The sequence below is a fragment of the Bubalus bubalis genome, chromosome 5 (genome assembly GCF_019923935.1).
Source record: "Bubalus bubalis isolate 160015118507 breed Murrah chromosome 5, NDDB_SH_1, whole genome shotgun sequence".
Taxonomy (NCBI): Eukaryota; Metazoa; Chordata; class Mammalia; order Artiodactyla; family Bovidae; genus Bubalus; species Bubalus bubalis.
In genome coordinates, this window is record NC_059161.1 from 57,587,191 (window position 1) to 57,609,706 (window position 22,516).

At 39.8% G+C, this 22,516-nt stretch overlaps 1 protein-coding gene across 2 annotated transcripts in view; it reads left to right on the forward strand.

Moving 5' to 3' along the window:
- RAB3GAP2 (RAB3 GTPase activating non-catalytic protein subunit 2) overlaps positions 1 to 22,516 on the forward strand; it is a 103,276-nt gene that overhangs the window by 26,818 nt on the left and 53,942 nt on the right. For both annotated transcript variants that reach the window (XM_006055941.3, XM_025286086.2), the window contains exons 3-8: positions 13,175 to 13,298; positions 14,142 to 14,223; positions 16,335 to 16,382; positions 16,470 to 16,545; positions 16,868 to 16,969; positions 21,444 to 21,543. In XM_006055941.3, coding sequence (XP_006056003.2) covers positions 13,175 to 13,298; positions 14,142 to 14,223; positions 16,335 to 16,382; positions 16,470 to 16,545; positions 16,868 to 16,969; positions 21,444 to 21,543 — 532 coding nt within the window. The remainder of the gene's footprint in view (positions 1 to 13,174; positions 13,299 to 14,141; positions 14,224 to 16,334; positions 16,383 to 16,469; positions 16,546 to 16,867; positions 16,970 to 21,443; positions 21,544 to 22,516) is intronic.

Consider the following 22,516-nt stretch of genomic DNA (forward strand, 5'->3'; position numbering starts at 1 on the left):
TAACAGATAGTACCTGACTGGGGGTAATGGGGAAAGAAGATACTGTACTATAACACCTATCACTTAATGATGTATGACAGATAGTAAATTGTATTTTTTACAGTGTTGTAATGGGCTTCCCTGGTGGCTCAGATGATAAAGAATCCACCTGCAATGTGGGAGACTTGGGTTCGATCCCTCGGTTGGGAAGACCCCCTGGAGGATGGCAAACCCACTCCAGTATTCTTGCCTGGAGAATCCGCATGGACAGAGGAGCCTGGCGGGTTACAGTCCATGGGGTTGCAGAGTTGGACACGACTGAGCAACTATGCACAGCACAGCACAAGGGCTTTTAGTTGGGGTATAGTTTTTTACTTTGGGAAGGAGGTGATACTTCGCTGAGCCTCACGCTGTAATGGGAATTGAGCTTCCCAGGTGGTGCTAGTGGTAAAGAACCCGCCTGCCAGTGCAGGAGATACAAGAGACACGAGTTCGATCCCTGGGTCAAGAAGATCCCCTGGAGAAGAAAATGGCAAACTACTTCAGTATTCTTGCCTGGAAAATCCTATGGACAGAGAAACCTGGCAAACTACAGTCCATGGGGTCACACAGAGTCAGATATGACTGAAGCTACATATCATGCATGCAAGGGCTTTTAGTTGGGGTGTAATTTTTTGCTTTGGGAGTAAGGTGCTATTTTGCTCAGCCTCATGCTATAAAGAGAGTTGAGGCAGTGGGAAGAAACTTGTCAGGTTAATTTAATTTTAACTAGCAAGGCAGATTGAATGAGCTTTCTTTCATTAAAACCAAAGGGTTGGAAGTACAGAATCAAAGATTAGCTTGACAGCAGTTTCGGGAACAGGAACACAAAAAGTCTTGGGTTAAGGTCTTCAGTTAAGGTAGGCAGCATGGGAAATTTCCATTCAAAAAGACACTCTAGGACTTTGTTCCATCTGTTATACAGAAGGTGATAGCATGCCGTTTACAGAGGCACTACTGATTTCACACATTAATGGGAATATAAGCATGCTGGCCAGATAGAGGCCCCAGAGGAGACAGCACGACCTGCTTAGAGATTCTTAGAGCATTAGTAAAGTGTTAGTTGCTCAGTCCTGCCCGACTCTTCGTGACTCCTTGGATTGTAGCCCGCTCCTCTGTCCATGGGTTTCTCCAGACAAGAATACTGGAGCGGGCTGCTATTCCCTTCTCCAGGAAATCTTCCCAACCCAGACCTCCCACATTGGAGGCAGATTCTTTACCATCTCAGGCAATAATCGGGGGTAATGCTGGAAAATATCTTGCCTTATTTTAGTGCCAGTGGACTCTGGTGCCATCTGGCACAGAAGAGCCATAAGCACAGGCTGGGCCAGAGGCAGGAGAGCACCCACAGGATGCTGCGGGCACGCCCCAGGCTCTCCTGTGAGGGGTGTGGTCGCAGAGGGCCTCTTTCCTAAGGTGGGCCTCATCAGGACTTTGGACTGTTAGAAACACTTTTGTTTCCCAATGTCCTTCTTCTCCACATTAACACGAAGCTGGGTTTAGCCTAGTGCTTCTCAACCGGGGGTGATTTTGCCACTGAGGGGGCATTTGGCAATGTCTCGAGACACTTTGGCTTGTCATAGCTTGGGGGGAGGTGCTAACTGGAGGGATGCTGCAAAGTGTCTTACAGGGCACAGGGCATCCTCCAAAACGGGATTGGCCACCCAAAATGTTAGTCATGTTGGAGTTCAGAAATCGAAATCGTGGAAAGCCCGTGGTTTTTTGTGTAACTCTCTCAGCCTTTCTTTCCACCTTTACCCCCTTTTGTTGTCTAAAATTTCTTGGCCTCGTTTGGGGGCCTCTAAGCTTTTGGCCTTGTAAATCAACCATACCTCAATATAAAAAATAAAGTTATTTAATTTTTTTTAAAAAGGAGGGGGGGAAAAAACCCTTTTTATCTTTATGGCCGTGAGTTTGGTTTTAGTAGATTCCGGTAGAGTGGTTTGCTCGTATGAAAAGTGCAGCTAAAGAACTGTTCACCAGCAAACAGTGTAAGATGTTCCTGGGTCTTAGGCCACAGACCAACCAACAGTCCAGGCTCAGTCTTAGTGGCAATATTAATGCCTAAATATTTAAGAACAACCTATTTTTAGTCTCCATATTTAGTCTCCATATTTTAGTCACCGCTTTTCCTTGCTCTCGACAGGTGTTCATTTTAGTTCAAGTCTGGGCTCCTAAGGCATTCCTGCAGGCTAGATTCTGGGAGTTGGTTTTGCACAGTGATGGCCCTCTGGTCTTCTGGCAGGGAGAGAGGGACAGCGACTGAGTGTGAGGAGTCAGGGCGGGGATCTAGGGACCTGCCTCTGCCTAAGCACTTTTTCAACCAAGCCTTCTGACTTTAGCCACTCTTTGCTCTCCCTTCCACAGGGAGCTGGCACCAATTCCTAAGCCTGTTGGCAATTTTGCAGTGCAACTGGAGTTGCTTCTCAGCTTTCCCCAGCATCACTTTAGTGGGAGTTAGTTTTCTAAGGACTGTAAAATCAGTTACCTCCTGTCCATCTGCTTTCTAGTTCTCAAATTTTAGTGGTTTTTCTCCTCTTGTTCTTTTTGCCCATACTTGAAGCAAACTCTTTTCCTGCTGGTTTTAGTGGGGTTGAGAGTGCTGGGGAAAGTGAGAGTAAAATTGATACATTTAGTTCTCTTTATGTCAAGGTCCGTATAGATTTCATTTTTACATACTGTTCTAAGTCTGCCTTTTCCATTTAGTGTAATGTGGAGGTTTTTCTGTGTCTCCATATTTAAATCATCTAGTCCTTTTAAAGTAGTACTATTTCATTGTCTAGATGTATTGTGCTTGATTCAGGCACACCCCTATTGAGGGACATTTTATTTTGTTCTTGTTCTTTTCTGTCACAGGCAGCGCTGTAATCATCTTTACATCTACTGTGCCTCTTTGGTTACACGTGTGTGCAGTATGATGAATGAAAGTCAGACTGCCGGAATTTCTATCCTGTCTTTGCCACTCAGTGACTGTAGAACCTTGGAAAAGTTCTATAACTTCTCTCAGTCCAGTTGCTGCTGCTAAGTCACTTCAGTCGTGTCCGACTGTGTGACCCCATAGACGGCAGCCCACCAGGCTCCCCTGTCCCTGGGATTCTCCAGGCAAGAACACTAGAGTGGGTTGCCATTTCCTTCTCCAATGCATGAAAGGGAAAGTGAAGTCGCTCAGTCATGCCCGACTCTTAGCGACACCATGGACTGCAGCCTACCAGGCTCCTCCATTCATGGGATTTTCCAGGCAAGAGTACTGGAGTGGGGTGCCATTGCCTTCTCCAGTTACCTCATTCCTAAAGTGGAACTAATAGGATTATTAGTCATAGGATTAAAATTATAGGATTATTAGGAGGATGAAATGAGAAGTGCTTAAAATAGTACCTGGAACATACACAGTATGTGCCTCAGTAAATGTTACCCATTCTTATTTTTCCTTTAGAATAAATTCCTAAAAGGTATACATGTTGTTGTTGTTTTAGTTATTACTAAGTCATGTCTGACTCTTTTGCGATCCCATGGTCTGTAGCTCGCCAGTTTCCATCCAAGGGATTTCCCAGGTAGGAATACTGGAGTGGGTTGCCATTTCCTTCTCTAGTTGATCTTCCTGACCCAGAGATGGAACCCATGTCTCCTGCATTGGCAGGTGGATTCTTTACCATGGAGCCACCAGGGAATCCCGAAAAGGTATACATGTATATTTCAAATTTGAATAGAAATTGCCAAATGGTGCTTCTAAAAGCCTGCCTCAGCATATATTCCAAACATAGTGAGACTGTCTTCCTTCACTCTCTGTGTCACAGAAATGAAAACATCTCTGAGCTAATTGCTTTCCATCATTGTACGCTATTTATTTTGTAAAAAGTGAAATATTTCTCTGTATGCCTATTTTTATCAATCCTGGGAAACTCAAGACAATGAGAGATGGATGTGTTTTCTTACTTCGGTACTTTTCGAAATCATTGGCCCCTAGTAGATTATCAAACTGTATACTTTGCAAAATCAGAATGATGTGAAATGCCATTTCAGTGTTTTAATTTTATTTTTAAATTTATGAGTGAGATTGGTCATCTTTTTACTCACATATTTTTGGGGGAATGTGTACTGTTGTGTGTGTGTGTTTGTGCCTAGAGAATCCCAGGGACGGGGGAGCCTCGTGGCCTGCCATCTATGGGGTCGCACAGAGTCGGACATGACTGAAGCGACTTAGCAGCAGCAGCAGCAGTACTGGTGTGTGTGTGTGTGTGTGTGTGTGTGTGTGAACACTAATAGCGGTCTAAGGTCCATAGCATAGTTTAACTGTCAGATCTGTTCTTATTTATGTTGGGTGCTGATTATTTCTTGTTTATTGAGTCTTATTTGTCCAACAAGATAGTAAAGATTTTGAGCAATAATTGTTTAGTACTTTCTTATATCCCAGGAAGCACATAGATTTTAGTATTAAGTGTTGTCTCAAAAATAAAGAAGTTTGATTTTTATGTTTGGTGTTTTGTTGTAATTATTTGTGAAGTGAATTTTTTGTGAGTAATGAATTTGTTTTGTAAAAATGAAGTTTATAGAAAATTCAGGTAGGAAAAAAATATAAAGAATAAGATAGTCAACTTTCTGACATCTAAGAATACTCATCATTACTAACTTTAAGAAGTTGTAATTGTGGGCATATTTGGCTGAGTGGTTGGATGAATGGGCAAACAGATAATTCTCTAAAAATGGGATCATATATATTCAATTTAAAATAATAGCAGAATTAATCCTACTGTAATTGGCAGTTGAAATAAAACTGGAAAGGTTACTGAATTATCGTTAAGTTACTCTAAGGTTAGAAAGAAAAATAATTTTAAAAACTGAAAGATTGAAGTCAGAGGTTTTTGTGACTGTGTTTGTAAATTTTTTTCCTTTGTGTTATCTGTAATGAAATTTGTAACCAACTTTGTAGCTCTTGCCTTGCCTCATTTTAATTTTGACAAGACCTTAATTTAAGATGTTTGATTTGAGAATTTTAGTCTGTGATCTGGAAAATGGCCAAGACCAATACTTTTCATGCTGTGTTAGAGAAAGCTCTAAGGTTCTACAGAGATGCTTCCTCATTTCTGCTTTTATCTATTTCATATGTTAAAATACTGTATAAAATTTTGTTTGGGAATAAGAAAGTCCTGCAACCTAAAAAAAAAAGTTTGAGAAGCATTGGGTAGTACATACGCTAATAGGAAACTAGAAAAAAAAAACTTATATAGCATTGTTATTTACTTCTTTGTGTTTCAAAATTGCCAAGCACTTACATCTCTTGATTTAGAAAGTGTAGTTCAGTTCAGTTCAGTCGCTCAGTTGTGTCCGACTCTTTGTGACTCCATGAACCGCAGCACGCCAGGCCTCCCTGTCCATCACCAGCTCCAGAAGTTTACCCAGACTCATGTCCACTGAGTCGGTGATGCCATCCAGCCATCTCATCCTCTGTCGTCCCCTTCTCCTCCTACCTTCAATCTTTCCCAACATCAGGGTCTTTTCAAATGAGTCAGCTCTTCACATCAGGTGGCCAAAATATTGGAGCTTCAGCTTCAGCATCAGTCAGAAAGTGTAGCTGACTAGTTTATTCCCATGAATTAGGAAGTGAAATACTGAGAATTTACGCTGACTATGCTGGGAGTCCCTTATTTGTACTGGATTCTGTTGGCACCACTGTTACGTGTACGTGTCTGTGACAGCACAGTGACAGTGACAGTGAAAACTGCAAACAATGGACTTATTAACTGAAGTTGAAAGCCTTGAAAAATTACTCTGGGCGGGGGCTCTTTAGTCATCACAGTGGTTGATGCACCACAAAACATTTGCCACTCTTCAGAGTGATATTTACCAGCCCCTGTGGTGGCCAGCTATAATGAAAGGTTGGTTAAATTACTACATTTTTCCATCTGCTGCCTTGGGAAAGATTAATCGTTTGATGAATTTGTGTGATTAACATCAAAAGAAATAAAATTTTAAAATATGTATTTGTTACAGTCCTAGTGTTTAGAATGGATTCCCTTTCATAATCCACATTGATGGCTTCCATATTTGTGCAGATTAAGAAAATATTTTACTAATCTCAAGGCAAAGAAAAAACTTTGAAGTTTAGGATATGCTAAAAGAAAATTATACATTCTCTTTTCTCACCCCTAAGCAGGAGCTGTGTTTTATAGCTAATGGATGAATTTAATGTTAACTTTAGTATCTGAGTGCATGCTGATTTTTGTGGAAAGCCAAGGTATTCCTTGATGGTGCTGTTTTTGTTTTTTTAAATATCATGCCTCACTAGGGAAATTAAGTACTTTATCACATGATCACATTATTTTAGAATCATTACCTTCAAGGGAGCATTGTTCATAGCCATAGGCCCCATATTCGTGTGGGAGGTTTTCAGAAAAATCTTAATTGGTAGCAGATGTCCTTATGGTACAAAACAGTGATGAGCTTGCATCTTACCAGCCAGCAAATGTGTGTTGGCACATTCTTACGAGATCTTGACAGCCCACTTTCCTCCCTTTACTTTTTTAATCATCGAGGGGCGCTCATCTTTCAGTTAGAAGCAGACTAGAGCTCCTTGTCACCCCCTTCATTCTGAACGCAGAGCAGAGCGGAGTTGAAGGGGCTGTGACTGTTTTGCTTCTAGGGCGCAGCTTCTCAGGGCAGTGCAGCATGGAAACAGCACAGGGGGTTGTCCAGGCAGTTGCACCCCAGGGCCTGCGTGCAAATGCCTGCATCCAAATCCCCGCTCCCTCTGTGTGATGTAGGGAAGGAGAGGAGTAATGGAACCTTCTTGGAGAGAAACAGTGAGAATTAAGTACGATTTATGTGGAAAGCATTGAACACAGCGTCTGGCACTTAGTGTTTGGCAGATGTTCCTGTGTACATCATCCAGGTCACTCATGTCAGCCCTGTGTCATTCCTGTTGAGTTAGGTGGCCAAACCCAAACACACATCTGGGGCAAACACTTCTCGATGAAATCACTGTCCTCTGCTTAGGGTGGCGCCAAAGGATTCCTTTATCGTGAGAGGAGATTTCACATGACTGGCCTCATTCCTGCCACGTTGCTCGGGTGTAAGTAGCAGGCATTCTAGGACAGTGAACAGTGTAGGACATCTACTTTCCCATCCTTTTCTTCTTCGCCTGCCTTTATGTACAGCATATTAATTGTTGATTCAGATGTACCAAGGGATTTCTTTTTCTTTTTGAGGACTTACTGAAAGACATTTGATTTATAGGAGTACTTCGCCCACCTCCACTCCCAATTGTTTTCAGTTCTTCCATTTGCTTTATCATTTTCTGATAAAAATTCATACTGCATGGGGCAAAATAGCTAAGCCTGTGGAGAAATAACACATTTTAGCTCTGTTTATAATTTAAAAGATAATACTTGTTTTTAGTTGTGTCCTTAAAAGGCTTTTTAGTTTATCGAATCTGATACATTGAATATCGTATCTTCAGAATTAAATGTGACCAGGAACTTGTGGTTGCTCCTACCCCGCCCCAGTGTGGCTGTGGATCAAAAGAGCTATCGAACTTGTGTTAAGAGCACACACCATTGGATTTCGTGACAAGCTAGCATCATTCCCAAGCAGCAAGACTAAAGCTTTAAATCTAGAATTTTATAACATGTCAAATCCTAATGATGATATGATATCTTAATATAATATAACCTAATATAGTACAAGCCCTAGGGAAGGAAATGGCAATGTATTCCAGTATTCTTGCCTGGGAAGTCCCATGACAGAAGAGCCTGGAAGGCTATAGTCTGTGAAGTTGCAAAAGAGTTGGAGGTGACTTAACCACAACAACAAGGAATAGCATACCTTATTTCATTGTACTTTGCAGATATAGTGGTTTATTTTTCTTTTTAACAAATTGAAGGTTTGTTGTAACCTTGCATTAAACAAGTGATTGATGCCACTTTCCAACAACATTTGTTCACTTCCTGTTTCTTTGTCACAATTTTCTAATTCTTGAAATATTTCAGATCCTCTACTGGTAAAATGATTATGATTTGCTGAAGGCTAAGATGATGGTTAGCATTTTTTATCAATAAATATTTTTAAATTACAGAGTGTACATTTTTTAGACATAATGCTAATATGCATTTAATAGACCACAGGATAGTATAAACATAACTTTTATATGTGCTGGGAAATCAAAAAATTCATGTGACTCACTTTGTTGTGGTGTTTGCTTTATTGTGGAGGTCTGTAGCTGAACCCACAGTATCTCTGACCTCTGCCTGTATAATATAGTCATGTGAGTGTTTTATAACTTAATTTTGGTATATGGAACTCCCACTTGTACTCATTCAGCTTTGCCATGATAGACTAGGAGGATCTGCTTTTAGTCCCACAGTCACAGGAAAGATGGAGAGTTGGAGAGTGAAGAGTGATGGAAGGTATTGGTTTTGCCATCTTCTCACCCCTCCCGCACCAGCCCTCATCATCAATAGATGAAATTGGAATGCTGATCCATGTGGTTTCATATTAGTAAAAATGTACATGATTGAGATGGCTCAGCAAGGGTGGGGATACAACCAGGCGTTGTGGAGTAGTTTCTCTGAATTTGCTTCTCAGTGATATCTACTTCTTCTGCTTTCATCTTGGTTAATTCTTACAGGGCAGAACTCATGTTTGTGCTGAAATGCCTTATAGTCCACTTGCTGAACATGGTGGCAGACAAAGCTTGATTATAATTTGACACTGAATTCTAGACCCAATAGAGAGAGTAGTTCTTAGTGTGTTTCCTTGTACCTACATGGATATTGTACCTACATGGATCAGATCAGATCAGATCAGATCAGTCGCTCAGTCGTGTCTGACTCTTTGCGACTCTTTGCATGGATACATCAGCCATAATCTTAAAATGTTAAATCATAAAATTACTTAAGGAAAAATATTACTAAAGATACTATTATTCCTTATGGATACATTACTTAGCATACTAGCCTTGAATCAATTGCTCACTGTTACATAGTTTCATGTGTAAGAATAAATACTAGGTTATTTGGGTATCTTTGTGAATATAAATAAGGAGGAATTGGAAAGCTGTTATTCACTCATGTTTGCGGTTGTGCAGTGAGCGGAGTAGAGGCGTCATAGAAAGTATCGAAGACGTCTAGTCTAGGGTTAGAGAAATGCAATCACAGAAGAAACATCAGAGAATAGTAAGACTTTTCATGGCAATAAATCCGAAGGATGGTAAAGTCAGAGGAGAATGGGATTGCAATAGGAACTGGCATGTGAGATGGACAGATAGAAAAGAGGAAAGAATCTTTCTAAAGGAAGAACTCAGAGCAGTGCCTCAAGAATGTGCTGACTCCCATGTTCAAATATGGTTCCTCACAGCTCTAAATCAGTTTGCAGAACCACAGGAAGAGTAGCCTGGTATATTGTTGTTGTGTCATTGCTAAGTTGTGTCCAGACTGTTTGTGACCCTGTGGACTATAGCCAGCCAGTCTCCTCTGTTCCTGGGATTTCCCAGGCTAGAATTCTGGAGCAGGTTGCCATTCTTCTCTGAGGGATCTTCCTGACCCAGGAGTCAAACCTGCATCTCCTGCATTGGCAGTTGAATTCTTTACCTCTTAGCCACCAGGGAAGCCCAGTCTACTATATAGTGATGAGGAATAGGGCAGTTCTTTTAGAGAAAACACTTTTCATTGACTGAGACTGGAGTCAAATCCTGCTGCTGCTGCTAAGTCGCTTCAGTTGTGTCCGACTCTGTGCGACCCCACAGACAGCAGCCCGCCAGGCTTCCCCATCCCTGGGATTCTCCAGGAAAGAACACTGGAGTGGGTTGCCATTTCCTTCTCCAATGCATCAAAGTGAAAAGTGAAAGTGAAGTTGCTCAGTCATGTCTGACTCTCTGCAACCCCATGGACTGCAGCCTACCAGGCTCCTCCGTCCATGGGATTTTCCAGGCAAGAGTACTGGAGTGGGTGCCATTGCCTTCTCCAGGAGTCAAATCCTAAGGCTTCTTAAAGATCTGTTGCAGTCACCCACCAAGATGAGAGTGGTCGTCCTCTGGCCTCAGATGCTGATTGTGTGGCAGGGAGTACATATTTTTAACCGTCCCAAGACTTCTATCTTTATTGTAGAATGAGGTGTGGGCCAGTTAGTCTTTAAATGCCTTCCATCTTTGAATTTCTTAAACTCTTTGTCTTTTGGGCAAATGTAAACACAGCTCTCATCCTTACTAGTGACAGTATTTTGAAAAGAAGATAAAAACAGGAATAATACTCTGTGTTGAAAAGTAATTTTTACAAACTTTTTGGAGTTTACTGTTTCAACAAAATTTTGGAAGTATGATAAAAGGAAGGAACCCATTTGTATAGATGTTCTATTATTTAAAAAAAATTTTTTTATAGAGCTTGCCAAAAGTAGAGCTGTGTTATCCCTTTTCTGGAACATTGTTTGGATTTCTTTTCTATTACAATGAGATGGAAATTTTATAGAGCAGTCAAAGAGTTTAGATACTCTTAATTTCTTATCAAACAGAACACTTAAATAATAACCCTGTATCACTCTCCCTGCTTTGATTCTTCTTTCTGAAGGATGTTTTCCCTTGAAAACTCCCGAATGTCAGTTAGTGTAATTGGATCTCATTGAAATAGAGGAAACCATAGGGTGGTGATGCCCTCGGCGGCCAAGGCGCTGTGAGGAGTCCTGGGTGCGTGCCGGCCAGAGACCGTGCACTCGGGTGGAGATTGTGGGTCAGGGGAGAAGTGAATTACAACTCAACTTTTACCTTATAACTTTCACTTTTTAGGGAATAATTTTCTCCCTGGCTTATATGTAGAAAAATACACATTAAAAACAACAGACTAGATAACAAAAGTCCTAAAAATTGTAGCTTTACTAAAATAAGGGATCTTGCCAGTATGACTCTTCTCCCTATCTTTTGGGAGTGAGTACAACCTCTTTAGCGTACCTTGCAGAAGAAAGAGGAATATGGTTGATTCCTCAGTGTTCCATTGAGAAGGAAAAATAATTCGATGGCTATTCCAGAGGTTTCAGACTTACTTGGAGATTTTCCTAAGGGTGTCTTATAATCCGTATTTTATTTCTGTTTTAAACATTTCTTTGATAGTATCACAGCAAGAAATATTTATCTTTCCTAGAAATACTGCCATAATATTTCTGATTAGGATGATTTTCTGTTTTTAAAATCCTTTAAATTTCATTGTACTAGCAATATATTCTTATTGTTTGTGTTAGTCACGCAATCATGTCTGACTTTTTGCGACCCCATGGACTATAGCCCACAAGGCTCCTCTGTCCACAGAATTCTCCAGGCAAGAATACTGGAGTGGGTTGCCATTCCCTTCTCCAGGAGATCTTCCCAACCCAGGGGTAGAACCAAGGTCTCCCACATTGCAGGGGGATTCTTTACCATCTGAGCTACCAGAGAAGTCCTAAAAGCTTTAAAAACCGTAATTTTTTTTTTTTTTTTTAATGACAGCATCCTGCATCTCTTCCCCCCCTCTTCCCTCTCATCTTGGTTAATTCAATCCAAAAGCTGTCGGGTAGGGTTGAGTAAGGTGGAAGATCAAATGACATAAAACCTAGGAGCTATAAGAGAGTAAATATAAATAGATCAGTAATTTTAAGACATAAAATTTTAAAATTCTGCATAAAGAAAACTAAGCTATGACATGAACTGGGGAAAGCTTTTGTTCAAAGGGCCAATTTTCTTTGTATGTAAAAATGCTAAGTAGAAAATGAAAGAAGGGAAAGGTATGTAGAGGTTTTGTTGTAGCATTTTTTTAAATAATGTCAAAACATGCCCCTAAATAGCAGAATAGTTAGGCAGTTTCTAAGGAAAAGAAACTTCTATAGCCATTAGGATGATAGTATGAAAATGCAGTGGTGTCCCAATTGTGGGTGATTTTCCCCTTCTATTTTCTGTGTTTTGAATAAAACAAAATAAATCTCCAATAAGCAATACAATGTTCTCAGGAAAAATAAATGCTTGATGTAAAAAAAAGTATATACAAATCAATTAGAGAAAGATCAGCAACCCAACAGGGGGTCTGCAAAGGAAAGGAACAATATACTGTTCATAGAAAAGTCTCTTAAGCATATGAAAAAATACCCATTCTCACTCATAAGAGCAATGCTGTAGACTAAGATACTACTTTTTATGTGCTAGTTGGACAAAAATCAGAGTTAAAGTGCTTTTGAAGAGTCCCTGAGGAAGCAAGCACTTTGAAAACTTGCTGGGTTAGATTGTAAGTTAACACAACTTCTGCAGAGCACAATTTGGGCATAGCTAGCAAATTTACTAACACACATTCCCTTTGACTAGGAACTTATCCTACTGGCATCCTCCCACATAAACTGATAAATGTATAAAATTATTCATTGTAGCATCATTTGTAGCAGCAAAAGACTGAACAACACAAATGTCAATCAGTGGGGGCTGGGGTGTTTCTACAATGGAATGTTCTACAGCCATTAAAAAATTTAGGAACTTTAGGTAGAGTGAAATCTAAGGTATATGTTAAGAGAAAAAAAATATAGAAGTATGTATGTAGCATGCTACCATTTGTGTCAGGAAAGGGGAAAGGGGTAGTTAATCGTATTTGCCTGTGTGCATGGTGTCTCTGGAAATACACATGAGATACAGTCGCACTGCTGTCTCCAGAGTGAACAGCAGGGTGGCTGGAACACAGGAATTGTCAGACTTTGCAATAGACCTTTTTGGATCTGTGACTTTTTAACCATAGGAATTTACCTATATAGTAAGTACATATTCAGTTGAAAAAAAGAAAACACCTTTCAGATCACATAAAAAGAAATGTCACACTTTACAGGCCATAAGTGTCAGGTAATACTTTCTTTGCTGTCTAGCTGCAGATGCCCTAGCTATCTGTCTCAAGTAGGATTAGTTACCAGATTTCCTAACTAAATCATTCCTGGAATGATCCCTATGTGAGATTCTTTTAATGTCTTGCTATCTGTTTTATTTAAAATTTTTACATGAATTTTCAAAACTGAGATCTGCTTGTGGTGAGTATTTTTTTATTGGTCATCTTTGACATGTTTTGATAAAAGAATTGGGAAGGTTTCTTTTCCATTGCTTCTCAAGGTGGACGCGGTGAGTTGAACTGTTCTTGATATTTTTCCATGAAAGTAATTGTAGTTTTACTCACAGGAAGAAGAAGGAAATACTTGCAAACCACAAAAAACTTGCTGGCTTCAAGATTGTATTTTATCATTATCTCCAACCAATGATCTTATGGTTATAGCTCGGGAACAAAAAGCTGTATTTCTAGTGCGTAAGTACTCTATAATTTTCATTTATTTTAATGCATAGAATAGAAAATGAATTAGGTAGAAAGAAAAAGTGTTACTTCTCCATTATATGGTAGCATTTGATAGCTTGATATGTTGCACAGCACTTTTGATTCTCTTTTATTTCTTTCTCTTCCCCTTTCTTTTCCTTTCTCTTCTGTTTCTTTCCTCTCTGTTTTTCAATCTTGTCTGCAGATACTCGAGCTGTCTCTATCTGGCACTTCAGAAGCAGTTTTGGGCATTGCCCAATTCTCACAAGGGGCAGTTAGAGCTAAAAAGGCCACTGACCCCTTCTCAGCAATAATGTGAATTGGGTGACTTTCAACTCTAATTTGAAAGCCCACAGTACTCTTGTTTCCTGTTTGGGGTATAAACTTAGCTTACAATTTTTGTTGAAGATTAAAGTTTGGCTATATATAGAAGGTGGAAAACCTCATTGATCAAAATAAGGTCTTGTATTAAATGGGTACGGAGTCACGCTATTCAGCAGATTTGCTCTCCAATAGCATAAATTTATTAGAAAATTTTTCTTTGCCAATTGAAGATAAAAGTTTTATAAATAAAAATGATGGGGTAATACATAGAATTAATAACTTTATTATATGGATTGCATTGGAAGAGAGACTAAAGAGTTTTATAACAATCTTATAAAAATTTTTAAACATTATCTTATATTTACTTATAGAAAGAGCTACATAAGTTAATGTAGAACTATTAAATTCTGCACCTATCATTCTAAAGGAAAATAATGAAATTAATAAATTCTGTTTTAGTATGCTGTAATTAAAGTTATTTTGTGTGATGATTTTTTTTTTTTTTTCCCCCAGCAAAATGGAAACATAGTGATAAAGGGAAGGAAGAAATGCAGTTTGCTGTTGGTTGGAGTGGTTCTTTAAGTGTTGAAGAAGGGTAGGGACCAGTTAGTTCTTTTTGTCTCTCCATATGTTAAATGTATATGTGAAATTGTTTGACTTGTATATCAGTCTGCTAAGATGTTTCATCATTTGGAATGTTGATTAAATGTATATTCGTTGCAGCTTTAGAGATTGTAGAGCATGATTTGGGCAGTAAACTTTAATTTTATTAACCATGTAATTATTAATCCAAGAACCAAAAAAAAAAAACAACCCTTGCGTTTGGAGAGGATTTACAGGAGAGTTCAGAGAGAATTCCATAATATCCTGTCTATATTTTGTCTTTTCCTTCAGTTCAGTCAACTCAGTCGTGTCAGATTCTTTGCAACCCCATGACAACATGTGGTCCCCTGGAGAAGGGAATGGCAAACCACTCCAGTATTCTTGCCTTGAGAACCCCACGAACAGTCTTTTCCTTAGCTCTCTGTTATTATTATCTCTTTTTTTTTTTTTTTAAGCATACCACACGGCATATGAGATCTTAGTTGTCCAACCAAGGATCAAACTTGTGTCTCCTGCAGTGGAAGTGTGCACTTTTAACTTCTGGACCAGCAGGGAAGTCCCTCATTGTTAATTTTATTCAGCCAAAAAGTCAAGGGCTGCCATGGTCCTCTCTGCTTTGTTAGCACTGAGCTTGTACTTAAAGGGGACAGTGCTACATTAATTCTTAAAACTCATAAATACTTAAGAAATGCAAGTTAGTAAATTCAAGTTTCTTACCTACCTGGTTAGAGTTTTAAAACCAGATCTCTAGCATGGTTCCGTGATGGAGCTGCTAGCCTGGAACCTGCAGCCAAAAATTGTTTTCAGTTAAATTTTTATGACTGAAAGTTATCTAGTTGGAATGAATAGGTTCTTTAGACTTTAAATTTAGATAAAAGACAATCAAATAGAAATCCATAGTACATGCCTGACACTTTGTAGAGATTCAGTGAATTATTTTCTACTCTTGTCAAAATAAATGCTATTTCTCCTTGAGTCATTTAGTCTAAGCATTTTGAAGACCTTTAATTTCTGTCAGAAATGCACATGCAAGGTTCAGTTACTTTAGGGCTTCCCGGATCGCTCAGTGGGTAAAGAATCCACCTCCAATGCAGGAAACACAGATTTGGGTTCAATCCCTGGGTTGGGAAGATCCTCTGGAGAAGGAAATGGTAGCCCACTGCAGTATTCTTGCCTGGAAAACCCCATGAACAGAGGAGCCTGGCAGGCTACAGCCCAAAGGGTCACAAAGAGTCAGATATGACTAAGCATGCAGGCATGACAGGAGGGCCCGAGGCTGTCAAGAGCCTCACCCACTTATGCTAGTGTGTTACTTTAATGTTTTCAGTTACCTTAGAGACAACAACCAACCAAAAAGATTCATTTTGTTTGGTGTCTAGTTTGATATATGGGGAAGAGGATTTATACTTTGTTGAATAAACTGGTGATGGTCCTGAGTTTTGACAGTTTAAGGAAGAAGTCAGTTGGCATTATTTTAATTTTGAGGCTTGTCTCTGTGTGTGGGACAAATTTTTCTCAAATCTGCATGTCAGAAAAAAAAAATCTTTTAGGGACCATCCAGCCCATCAGGTGCTTAGAAATAGGTTATCAGCAGCAATTTCTGCAAAATATAAAAAAAAGAAGCCAGCCAGTTGAAATATGGCAAGTCTCCAGAATCATGTTCTCAACAGAAATGCAGTCTGCCTGTTATGTGATTGCCAGTTCCTCCCACTTTCTGCCCAAGTTCTTCACTGATGTGGAGGAGAGGGGAACAGTGGGAAATGAGTGCTTGGTGATCCCTTGATGTTTTCTTACTTTTGTGTATAATCAGTTGTATATGGTAAAGGTTTGCTTTTTTTACTTTTATGCTTTTCATGACAATACAGAAAGAAAAATACTCTTTTTTTATTACCCTCAAGTGAATGTGACATTAGCTTTTATGTGAATGGGTTTTATTACCCTCCTTATGGTGGAGTTTTGCTCATTTTTTAAATTTATGTATTGGATACAACTGGTCCACAGAACTCATCTTCCACTTAATTGTCCTTTAACATCCAAACATAGAGATAGAAAAGTCATTGATAAATTGATTGGGTAAACATATGATTTTGTCTTTGTTTTTAGGGAATGTGTAACCAGTGCTCTGTGCATCCCACTAGCAAGCCAGAAGAGGTAAGGATAAGTGAGTCAAGTGAGGCTTTTTTTTTTTTTTTGGTTTGATGTATGAACTCTTAAGATCATTGATTTTGTTTGTAACAGGAGTTCCACTGGACGTCCAGACTGGACCTGCATCGTGGTGGGCTTTACTTCGGGTTACGTACGCTTCTACACAGAGGTGAGTTGAGCGTTATGCAGTTGAAAGGCACCATTTGACTGGAAAACCTGGTTCCGCATTCCCATCACACTCCTTTGTGACTCACTCCCTGCCACTTGAATGTGTAGTTATTACTTAAGGGGGTGAAGGCTGGGACAGGGGAGGTGTGGTGGTAGAAAGTTCTGCTGTAAACTATAGAGAAGAGAAGCCATGTTCTTCTGCAGACTGACCACCTGGCATCCATGGAAGACTTGTGGGGGAAACGCCGCTCTTTGCCCAGCCTCGCCTGTTCAGGTATATTGGTAAGAAAACAAGCAGGGCTCGTCTCTGTGCTTCCTCCTAGAACGGCGTGCTCCTGCTCGCTCAGCTCCTGAACGAGGACTCAGTGCTTCAGCTCAAATGCAGGACCTACGAAATCCCACGACATCCTGGCGTGACTGAGCAGGTAGCGTAAGAGATTGTGTCCAGAGGGACAGTGGCTTTACTCTGAAGTGGTTTCTTCCTTCTTGTTGGGTGGAAACTTTAAGGTATCTTCTCGTGGCACAGTGAGCTCTGCTGTCAGACTTTAGAAATAGAAGCTATTCATAGCTGAGTAAGGAACACCAGTCTTGCTTTTACTTACTTACTGAAATTTCGTATGCTTTGCTCTACAGTGAAATAAAATACTTAAGTTGGAAACCAAAAGGTTTTCTCATTTTTAGAACTTAATAGTGACTTAAGGTAAAAATTGGTTTTATATAACCTTATATCTTTTTTATTTGGACGTAGGTGTTAAAAGTATGTAGAGTAAAAGAAAAAAGATTTAGCTGTGTTGTTAATAGTGCTACTATATTGCACTAATCTATTTCTCAGAAAAGGTGTTATTCAGTTTTTATTTACTGTGGAAAATATTTTATATTCATTGAAAATTTTGATAGAGAAAATACTATTGAGTGTCTGAGGCATTCCACAGTTTTCACTTCTTCCTAGGTGCTGTGTGAGATTTTGGTTGTCTCACAGTCAAAAATTTTGATTGTGTCTACAGTAATTGTAGAGGCACATGAACTAATATGCTCTTGTTCAGCACATCTTGTGTGGTACATCATCAAAACTATATAATATGCCTTCTCTCTTTGTGCTGCCCGGCTTCCAAGAGGTTTGAAGTAAGCAGCTGAATATATATTGTGTTCCTTTGTGGATGTAAATTGTGTGATAGATAGACTGGAGTGAAATTTAACCACTAAGAAAGACTAGACTAATATCTGTTCATACTGGTGATTGAGTTAATCAGTAGTATTAAGCATTACCTTATGAGTTGCTAATTTACATGAACAGAATAACTTCTGTGCAAATTTAGAGAAGAGGGAGCTCAATTAGGACTAGGGTAATAAAGGAAAATTTCGTTGAGGAGATAGAGTTTGAATTAAGCCTTGAAAATGGGTATAGAACTTAGAAAAGAAGGGAAAATATTTTAGGTAGTTGGGAAAAAAAATCAGGAAAGATTCAAACATGGAACTGTGAGACAGCAACTGTGTTAGAAACTGAGAAACTGTCTAATAGTCTGAGTGACCAGATTGTTCATAAATTTGAAAGTGAAGCGAAAATCAGAATTGCTTCAGAAGATTTAGAAGCTACTAGAGATATGGCAACCCACTCCAGTACTCTTGCCTGGAAAATCCCATGGACGGAGGGGCCTGGTGGGCTGCAGTCCATGGGGTCACTGGGAGTCGGACACGACTGAGTGACTTCACTTTATTTTTTCACTTTCATGCATTGGAGAAGGAAATGGCAACCCACTCCAGTGTTCTTGCCTGGAGAATCCCAGGGACGGGGGAGCCTGGTGGGCTGCCGTCTGTGGGGTCACACAGAGTCGGACACGACTGAAGTGACTTAGCAGAGATACGAGAAGGAAGTAGTATCATCAAAGGGATCTTGAAGGACCTTGTTCTGGATGAATTGGACTTGTGAGAATCTGGAATCAGGGAGGCTAGTTATCCTGTTTTTTCAGTTATCAGTAATAGAGTGCAGTGCTGCGAGCCAGGACTGGAATGGCTGTGGGAAAAGGGAGGAACATTTGACAGGACTGGGTACTGTATCGAGATGCTGAATTTTTTTTTGGCCGCATCTGGTGTTAGTAGTGGCGTGTGCGATCTTCGGCTGTGGCTCACAGACTCTCTAGTTGTGGTGCTCAGGCTCAGGGGTTGCAGCGTCTGGGCTTAGTTGCTCCACTGCATGTGGGATCTTAGTTCCCTACCAGGGGTTGAACCTGCATCCCCTGCATTGCAAGGCAGATTCTTAACCACTGGACCACCAAGAAAGTCCCAAGGTGTCGAATTTAAAGAGAAAAATGAGTTGGCTCTAAGATCTCCTGCATTGAGGCATTTGATTTTGTACATGTTTGAGGTGATAGTAGGAAATAAAATGAAAATACCATCATGCCTGTAGTGATACAGAACTACCCCAGAGGCACAAAGACTAGATTGAAGATGATGATTGAAGTCACAGATACTGAACGAACTCTTCCCAGGACCCATTATAGGAAAATGAAACTGAAAGCTGAAGACTTAAGTGACAATGCTGATCGTAAGGAGTTGGGAGAAAATGGAACTATTGCAGGAAACAAACAAGGAACTGTTGGAAATCCAAGACGGTGATCTGTTTATTGAAGCTGCCTCTCAAGAGCCATTTCCCTTTTTTTAATTAAAAAAAAAAAAAAAAAATTCCCTGGAAGATGAAGGCTCTTTAAATACTTTAAACTTGACTGTGTTTGTAATAATCTGTTTTTAGAGCTGGTGGAAAAATATAACTCACATTTAAATACTTGCTTGCTATTTGCTTTTGTGAGTCAAAATGTCTTCACTGAAAAATATTTATTAAACACATGGAGGGAAGTCTTTGTTGTTACTCTGTATTTTACATAAGCATCATTCGTTCCAATATATATCAGTTTGTATATCAGAAATATCTATTTGCTGCATCTTTAGTGCACTCCCACATCTATTAAAGATCACAAGAGCAGATTTCCTTGTAATTCAGTTCCGGGGGCAGTGAGTATAGTAGGTGGGACGACTGATCATTGCAGGAGAAGATTCTAAAGGGAGATGTTTTTCTGGAATGCCAAAGAAACCTCGTCTGTGGTTTTTGCACAGAGATCCCTATCATTTAGCTCAATTTCTGCAGCTTTTGGACATTGGTGTTTGTAAGAGTATCTTTTTCAGGAAAACAGTCTTGTTTTGGAGATACTTGGCTAGCTGGTGGTTAGCTCCTCCCTGTCAGGGACCTCTCCCCCACCGCCATGCTCGGTGGACTGCGTAAGCTAGGCATTGTCAAATTGTCATGTGAACCCCGACATCAGCTCCCACCCCTTGTGGCCCACAGAAATGTTGTTTAAAAATGGAAACACTCCAACAGTCCAGTAGAAAAAAAGGACAAGGCAGTTCTCCAAAGAAGAAATATAACTGGTCGACAGCATATGATAAACTTGTGAATGTTACTGATAATCTCAGAACTATAAGCAACTACATTTGGATAATTTTTCACCTTTCAGATTGGCAAAGGTGAAGATTAACAAAACGTGGTGACAGAGGGAGAATCAGGCACTGTCATGTATTGTCGGTGGAATTATAAACGGATAGGTACTTCCTTGAGATAGTTTAATAATATGAATGAAAATGAAAATTGAATGCTCTGTGACCCAACAGACCTCCCTGAAGGAATTTAGATCAAAGTGATGTGAAAAGATATATACAAAAGATAATGTTTACTGCAGTGATGTTTGTAATAATGAAAATATTTCATTCATTCATAAACATTTATTTACTGCCCGTTATGTGCCCAGCCCAGTTGTAATCACTGAGAATCCATTTTTGAACCAGACATGCAGGGTTTCTGCTTTTGTGGAGCCTACAGTTTGGAGGTGACGGAGGGTAACCAATGATGAACGGCTGGAGATTTTCCAGGATGTTTCCAGCCTCTGATAGGTGCCGTGAGGAAAGTAATCACGTTGATGAGATTGAAATGAGACAAGGAAATGGAATTGATGTTTGAGACAAACTCAGGAGTAGCCTTTCAGAGCAACCACATTTGCGCCAAGACCTGAGTGATCTAAAGAAAGGCAGGCAGTGACTTGGGAGGTGAAGGTGCAATGACCTCTGTGTTCAGGGTGCAGGGGGAGAGGGGTGAGATGATGTTGGAGGGAGAGGCCCCATCCTGAAGCTTGGGTAGAGTTCAGGTTTTATTCTAAGTGCAGAAGGGAGCCAGTGGAGAGATTTAATCAGGGGAGTAGTTTGTTCTGCTGTGTCTCAGGAAGATCACTCCAGCTGTGGAGTGTGGATGGTAAAGAGGGAGACTGGAATCAGCAGACCAAACTAAAGTCCATCAGTAATAACTGAAATTTTGGTACCTATGATGCAATACAGCATCGCCACAACAAAAATTGATTTGCTCACTTACTGAAATGGAAGAATATCATTGATATATTACTGAATAAGGAAAAACCTGTTACAGAATACTGTATATGGTATAGTCTTGTACAAAAGTGTGTGATTATGTATGACCCTATATACTGAAATACGTCTGGGATTTCAGGTGAGTTTCTTTTCTCTTCTTTTTACTTCTATGTGTTGTTTGCATCCATATAGTAACTAAATTTCACTTTTATGAAACTTGTACTTTTTTGGGTTACTCCCTTTGTCTATCCTGAAAATATTCACCATGTACAAAGGCTCATATTTGAGAAGAATTTTAAGTCCTTTACTAAAACGCATTAAAAAAAAAGTTTATTTGTTTTTTACTATTCCTCTGCCTGCTGTTGTCTTGTGTGTAGGGTGTTTGACGGTTGTTTATTTTACATTAATCGTGATATTCAGCTATACCAGAAACATAGATATGCTTATTTGGCAATAATGGAAATATTTTCTTCTTTCTTATTCCTTTAACAGAATGAAGAGTTGAGTATATTATATCCAGCTGCCATTGTGACTATTGATGGATTTAGCCTTTTTCAGTCTCTTCGTGCTTGTCGAAATCAGGTAGCAAAAGGTAATTTGGGGCAAGAAATAGCTAACTTGTGGTGATATTTGTCTTATTTAATTTAATCTACTTAGGAAAATGTGTCTTCTAAATTAAAAAGGCCTTCTGAACTAGTTCTAAAGAGAAGAAAAAAAAAACCCACTACTATAGAAATGGGAGTGTAGTAGGTTGCTTCCCTGGTGGCTCAGATGGTAAAGAACCCACCTGCAGTGCGGGACACCTGGGTTTGATCTGTGAGCTGGGAAGATCCCCTGGAGGAGAGCAAGGCAACCCACTCCAGTATTCTTGCCTGGAGAATCCCCATGGACAAAGGAGCCTGGCAGGCTACAGTCCATGAGGTTGCAGTGAGTTGAACATGACTGAGCGACTAAGCACAGTAGATTGCTTAATTAGTAAGATAAAGGTGAGGACTAGATCTTCAGCTCTCATGTTGCCAGCTGAATGGTTGCCTTTTTTTTTTTTTTTTTTTTTACTAATTCAGCAATATGTCCTGGCCAGTTAAGAGAGAAGTTCAGCACTGGGATAGAGAATTCAGTTGTGTCTCACTGAGGAACCAGATTTCTCACTAGATGAGTGCCACTTGGGCCAGCATACTAAAATCTTGTGATTCTGCCTTGCTTCCACTCTCTGGGGGTGAAGAAAGCGGAGTGTGTGCAGGGGGCGTTTTCCTCACACTAGGCAGGACTCAACAGGCAGGCAGCGTCAGCTGCTTTTAGCTAACTTGAAACACTTCTGAACAGAGAACACTTAAGAGCCCTAAATATAATCTATGTAGGCAACTATGTCAGTTCCAGACTTTGGCATGAACCGTGCACTTTAACCTTCCCTACCCATAGTTTAGACTCTGAGGCTATTTTGTCTTTAGAAGAGGATATTGTGTTTCATTAAAAATCAAGATGCACTGTTATCTTCTGTTCCAATAAGAAGCAAAAATGCTGCCAGTAAGAGTCATGCCATCAGTTTTAAGATTCCAGTTTTAAAG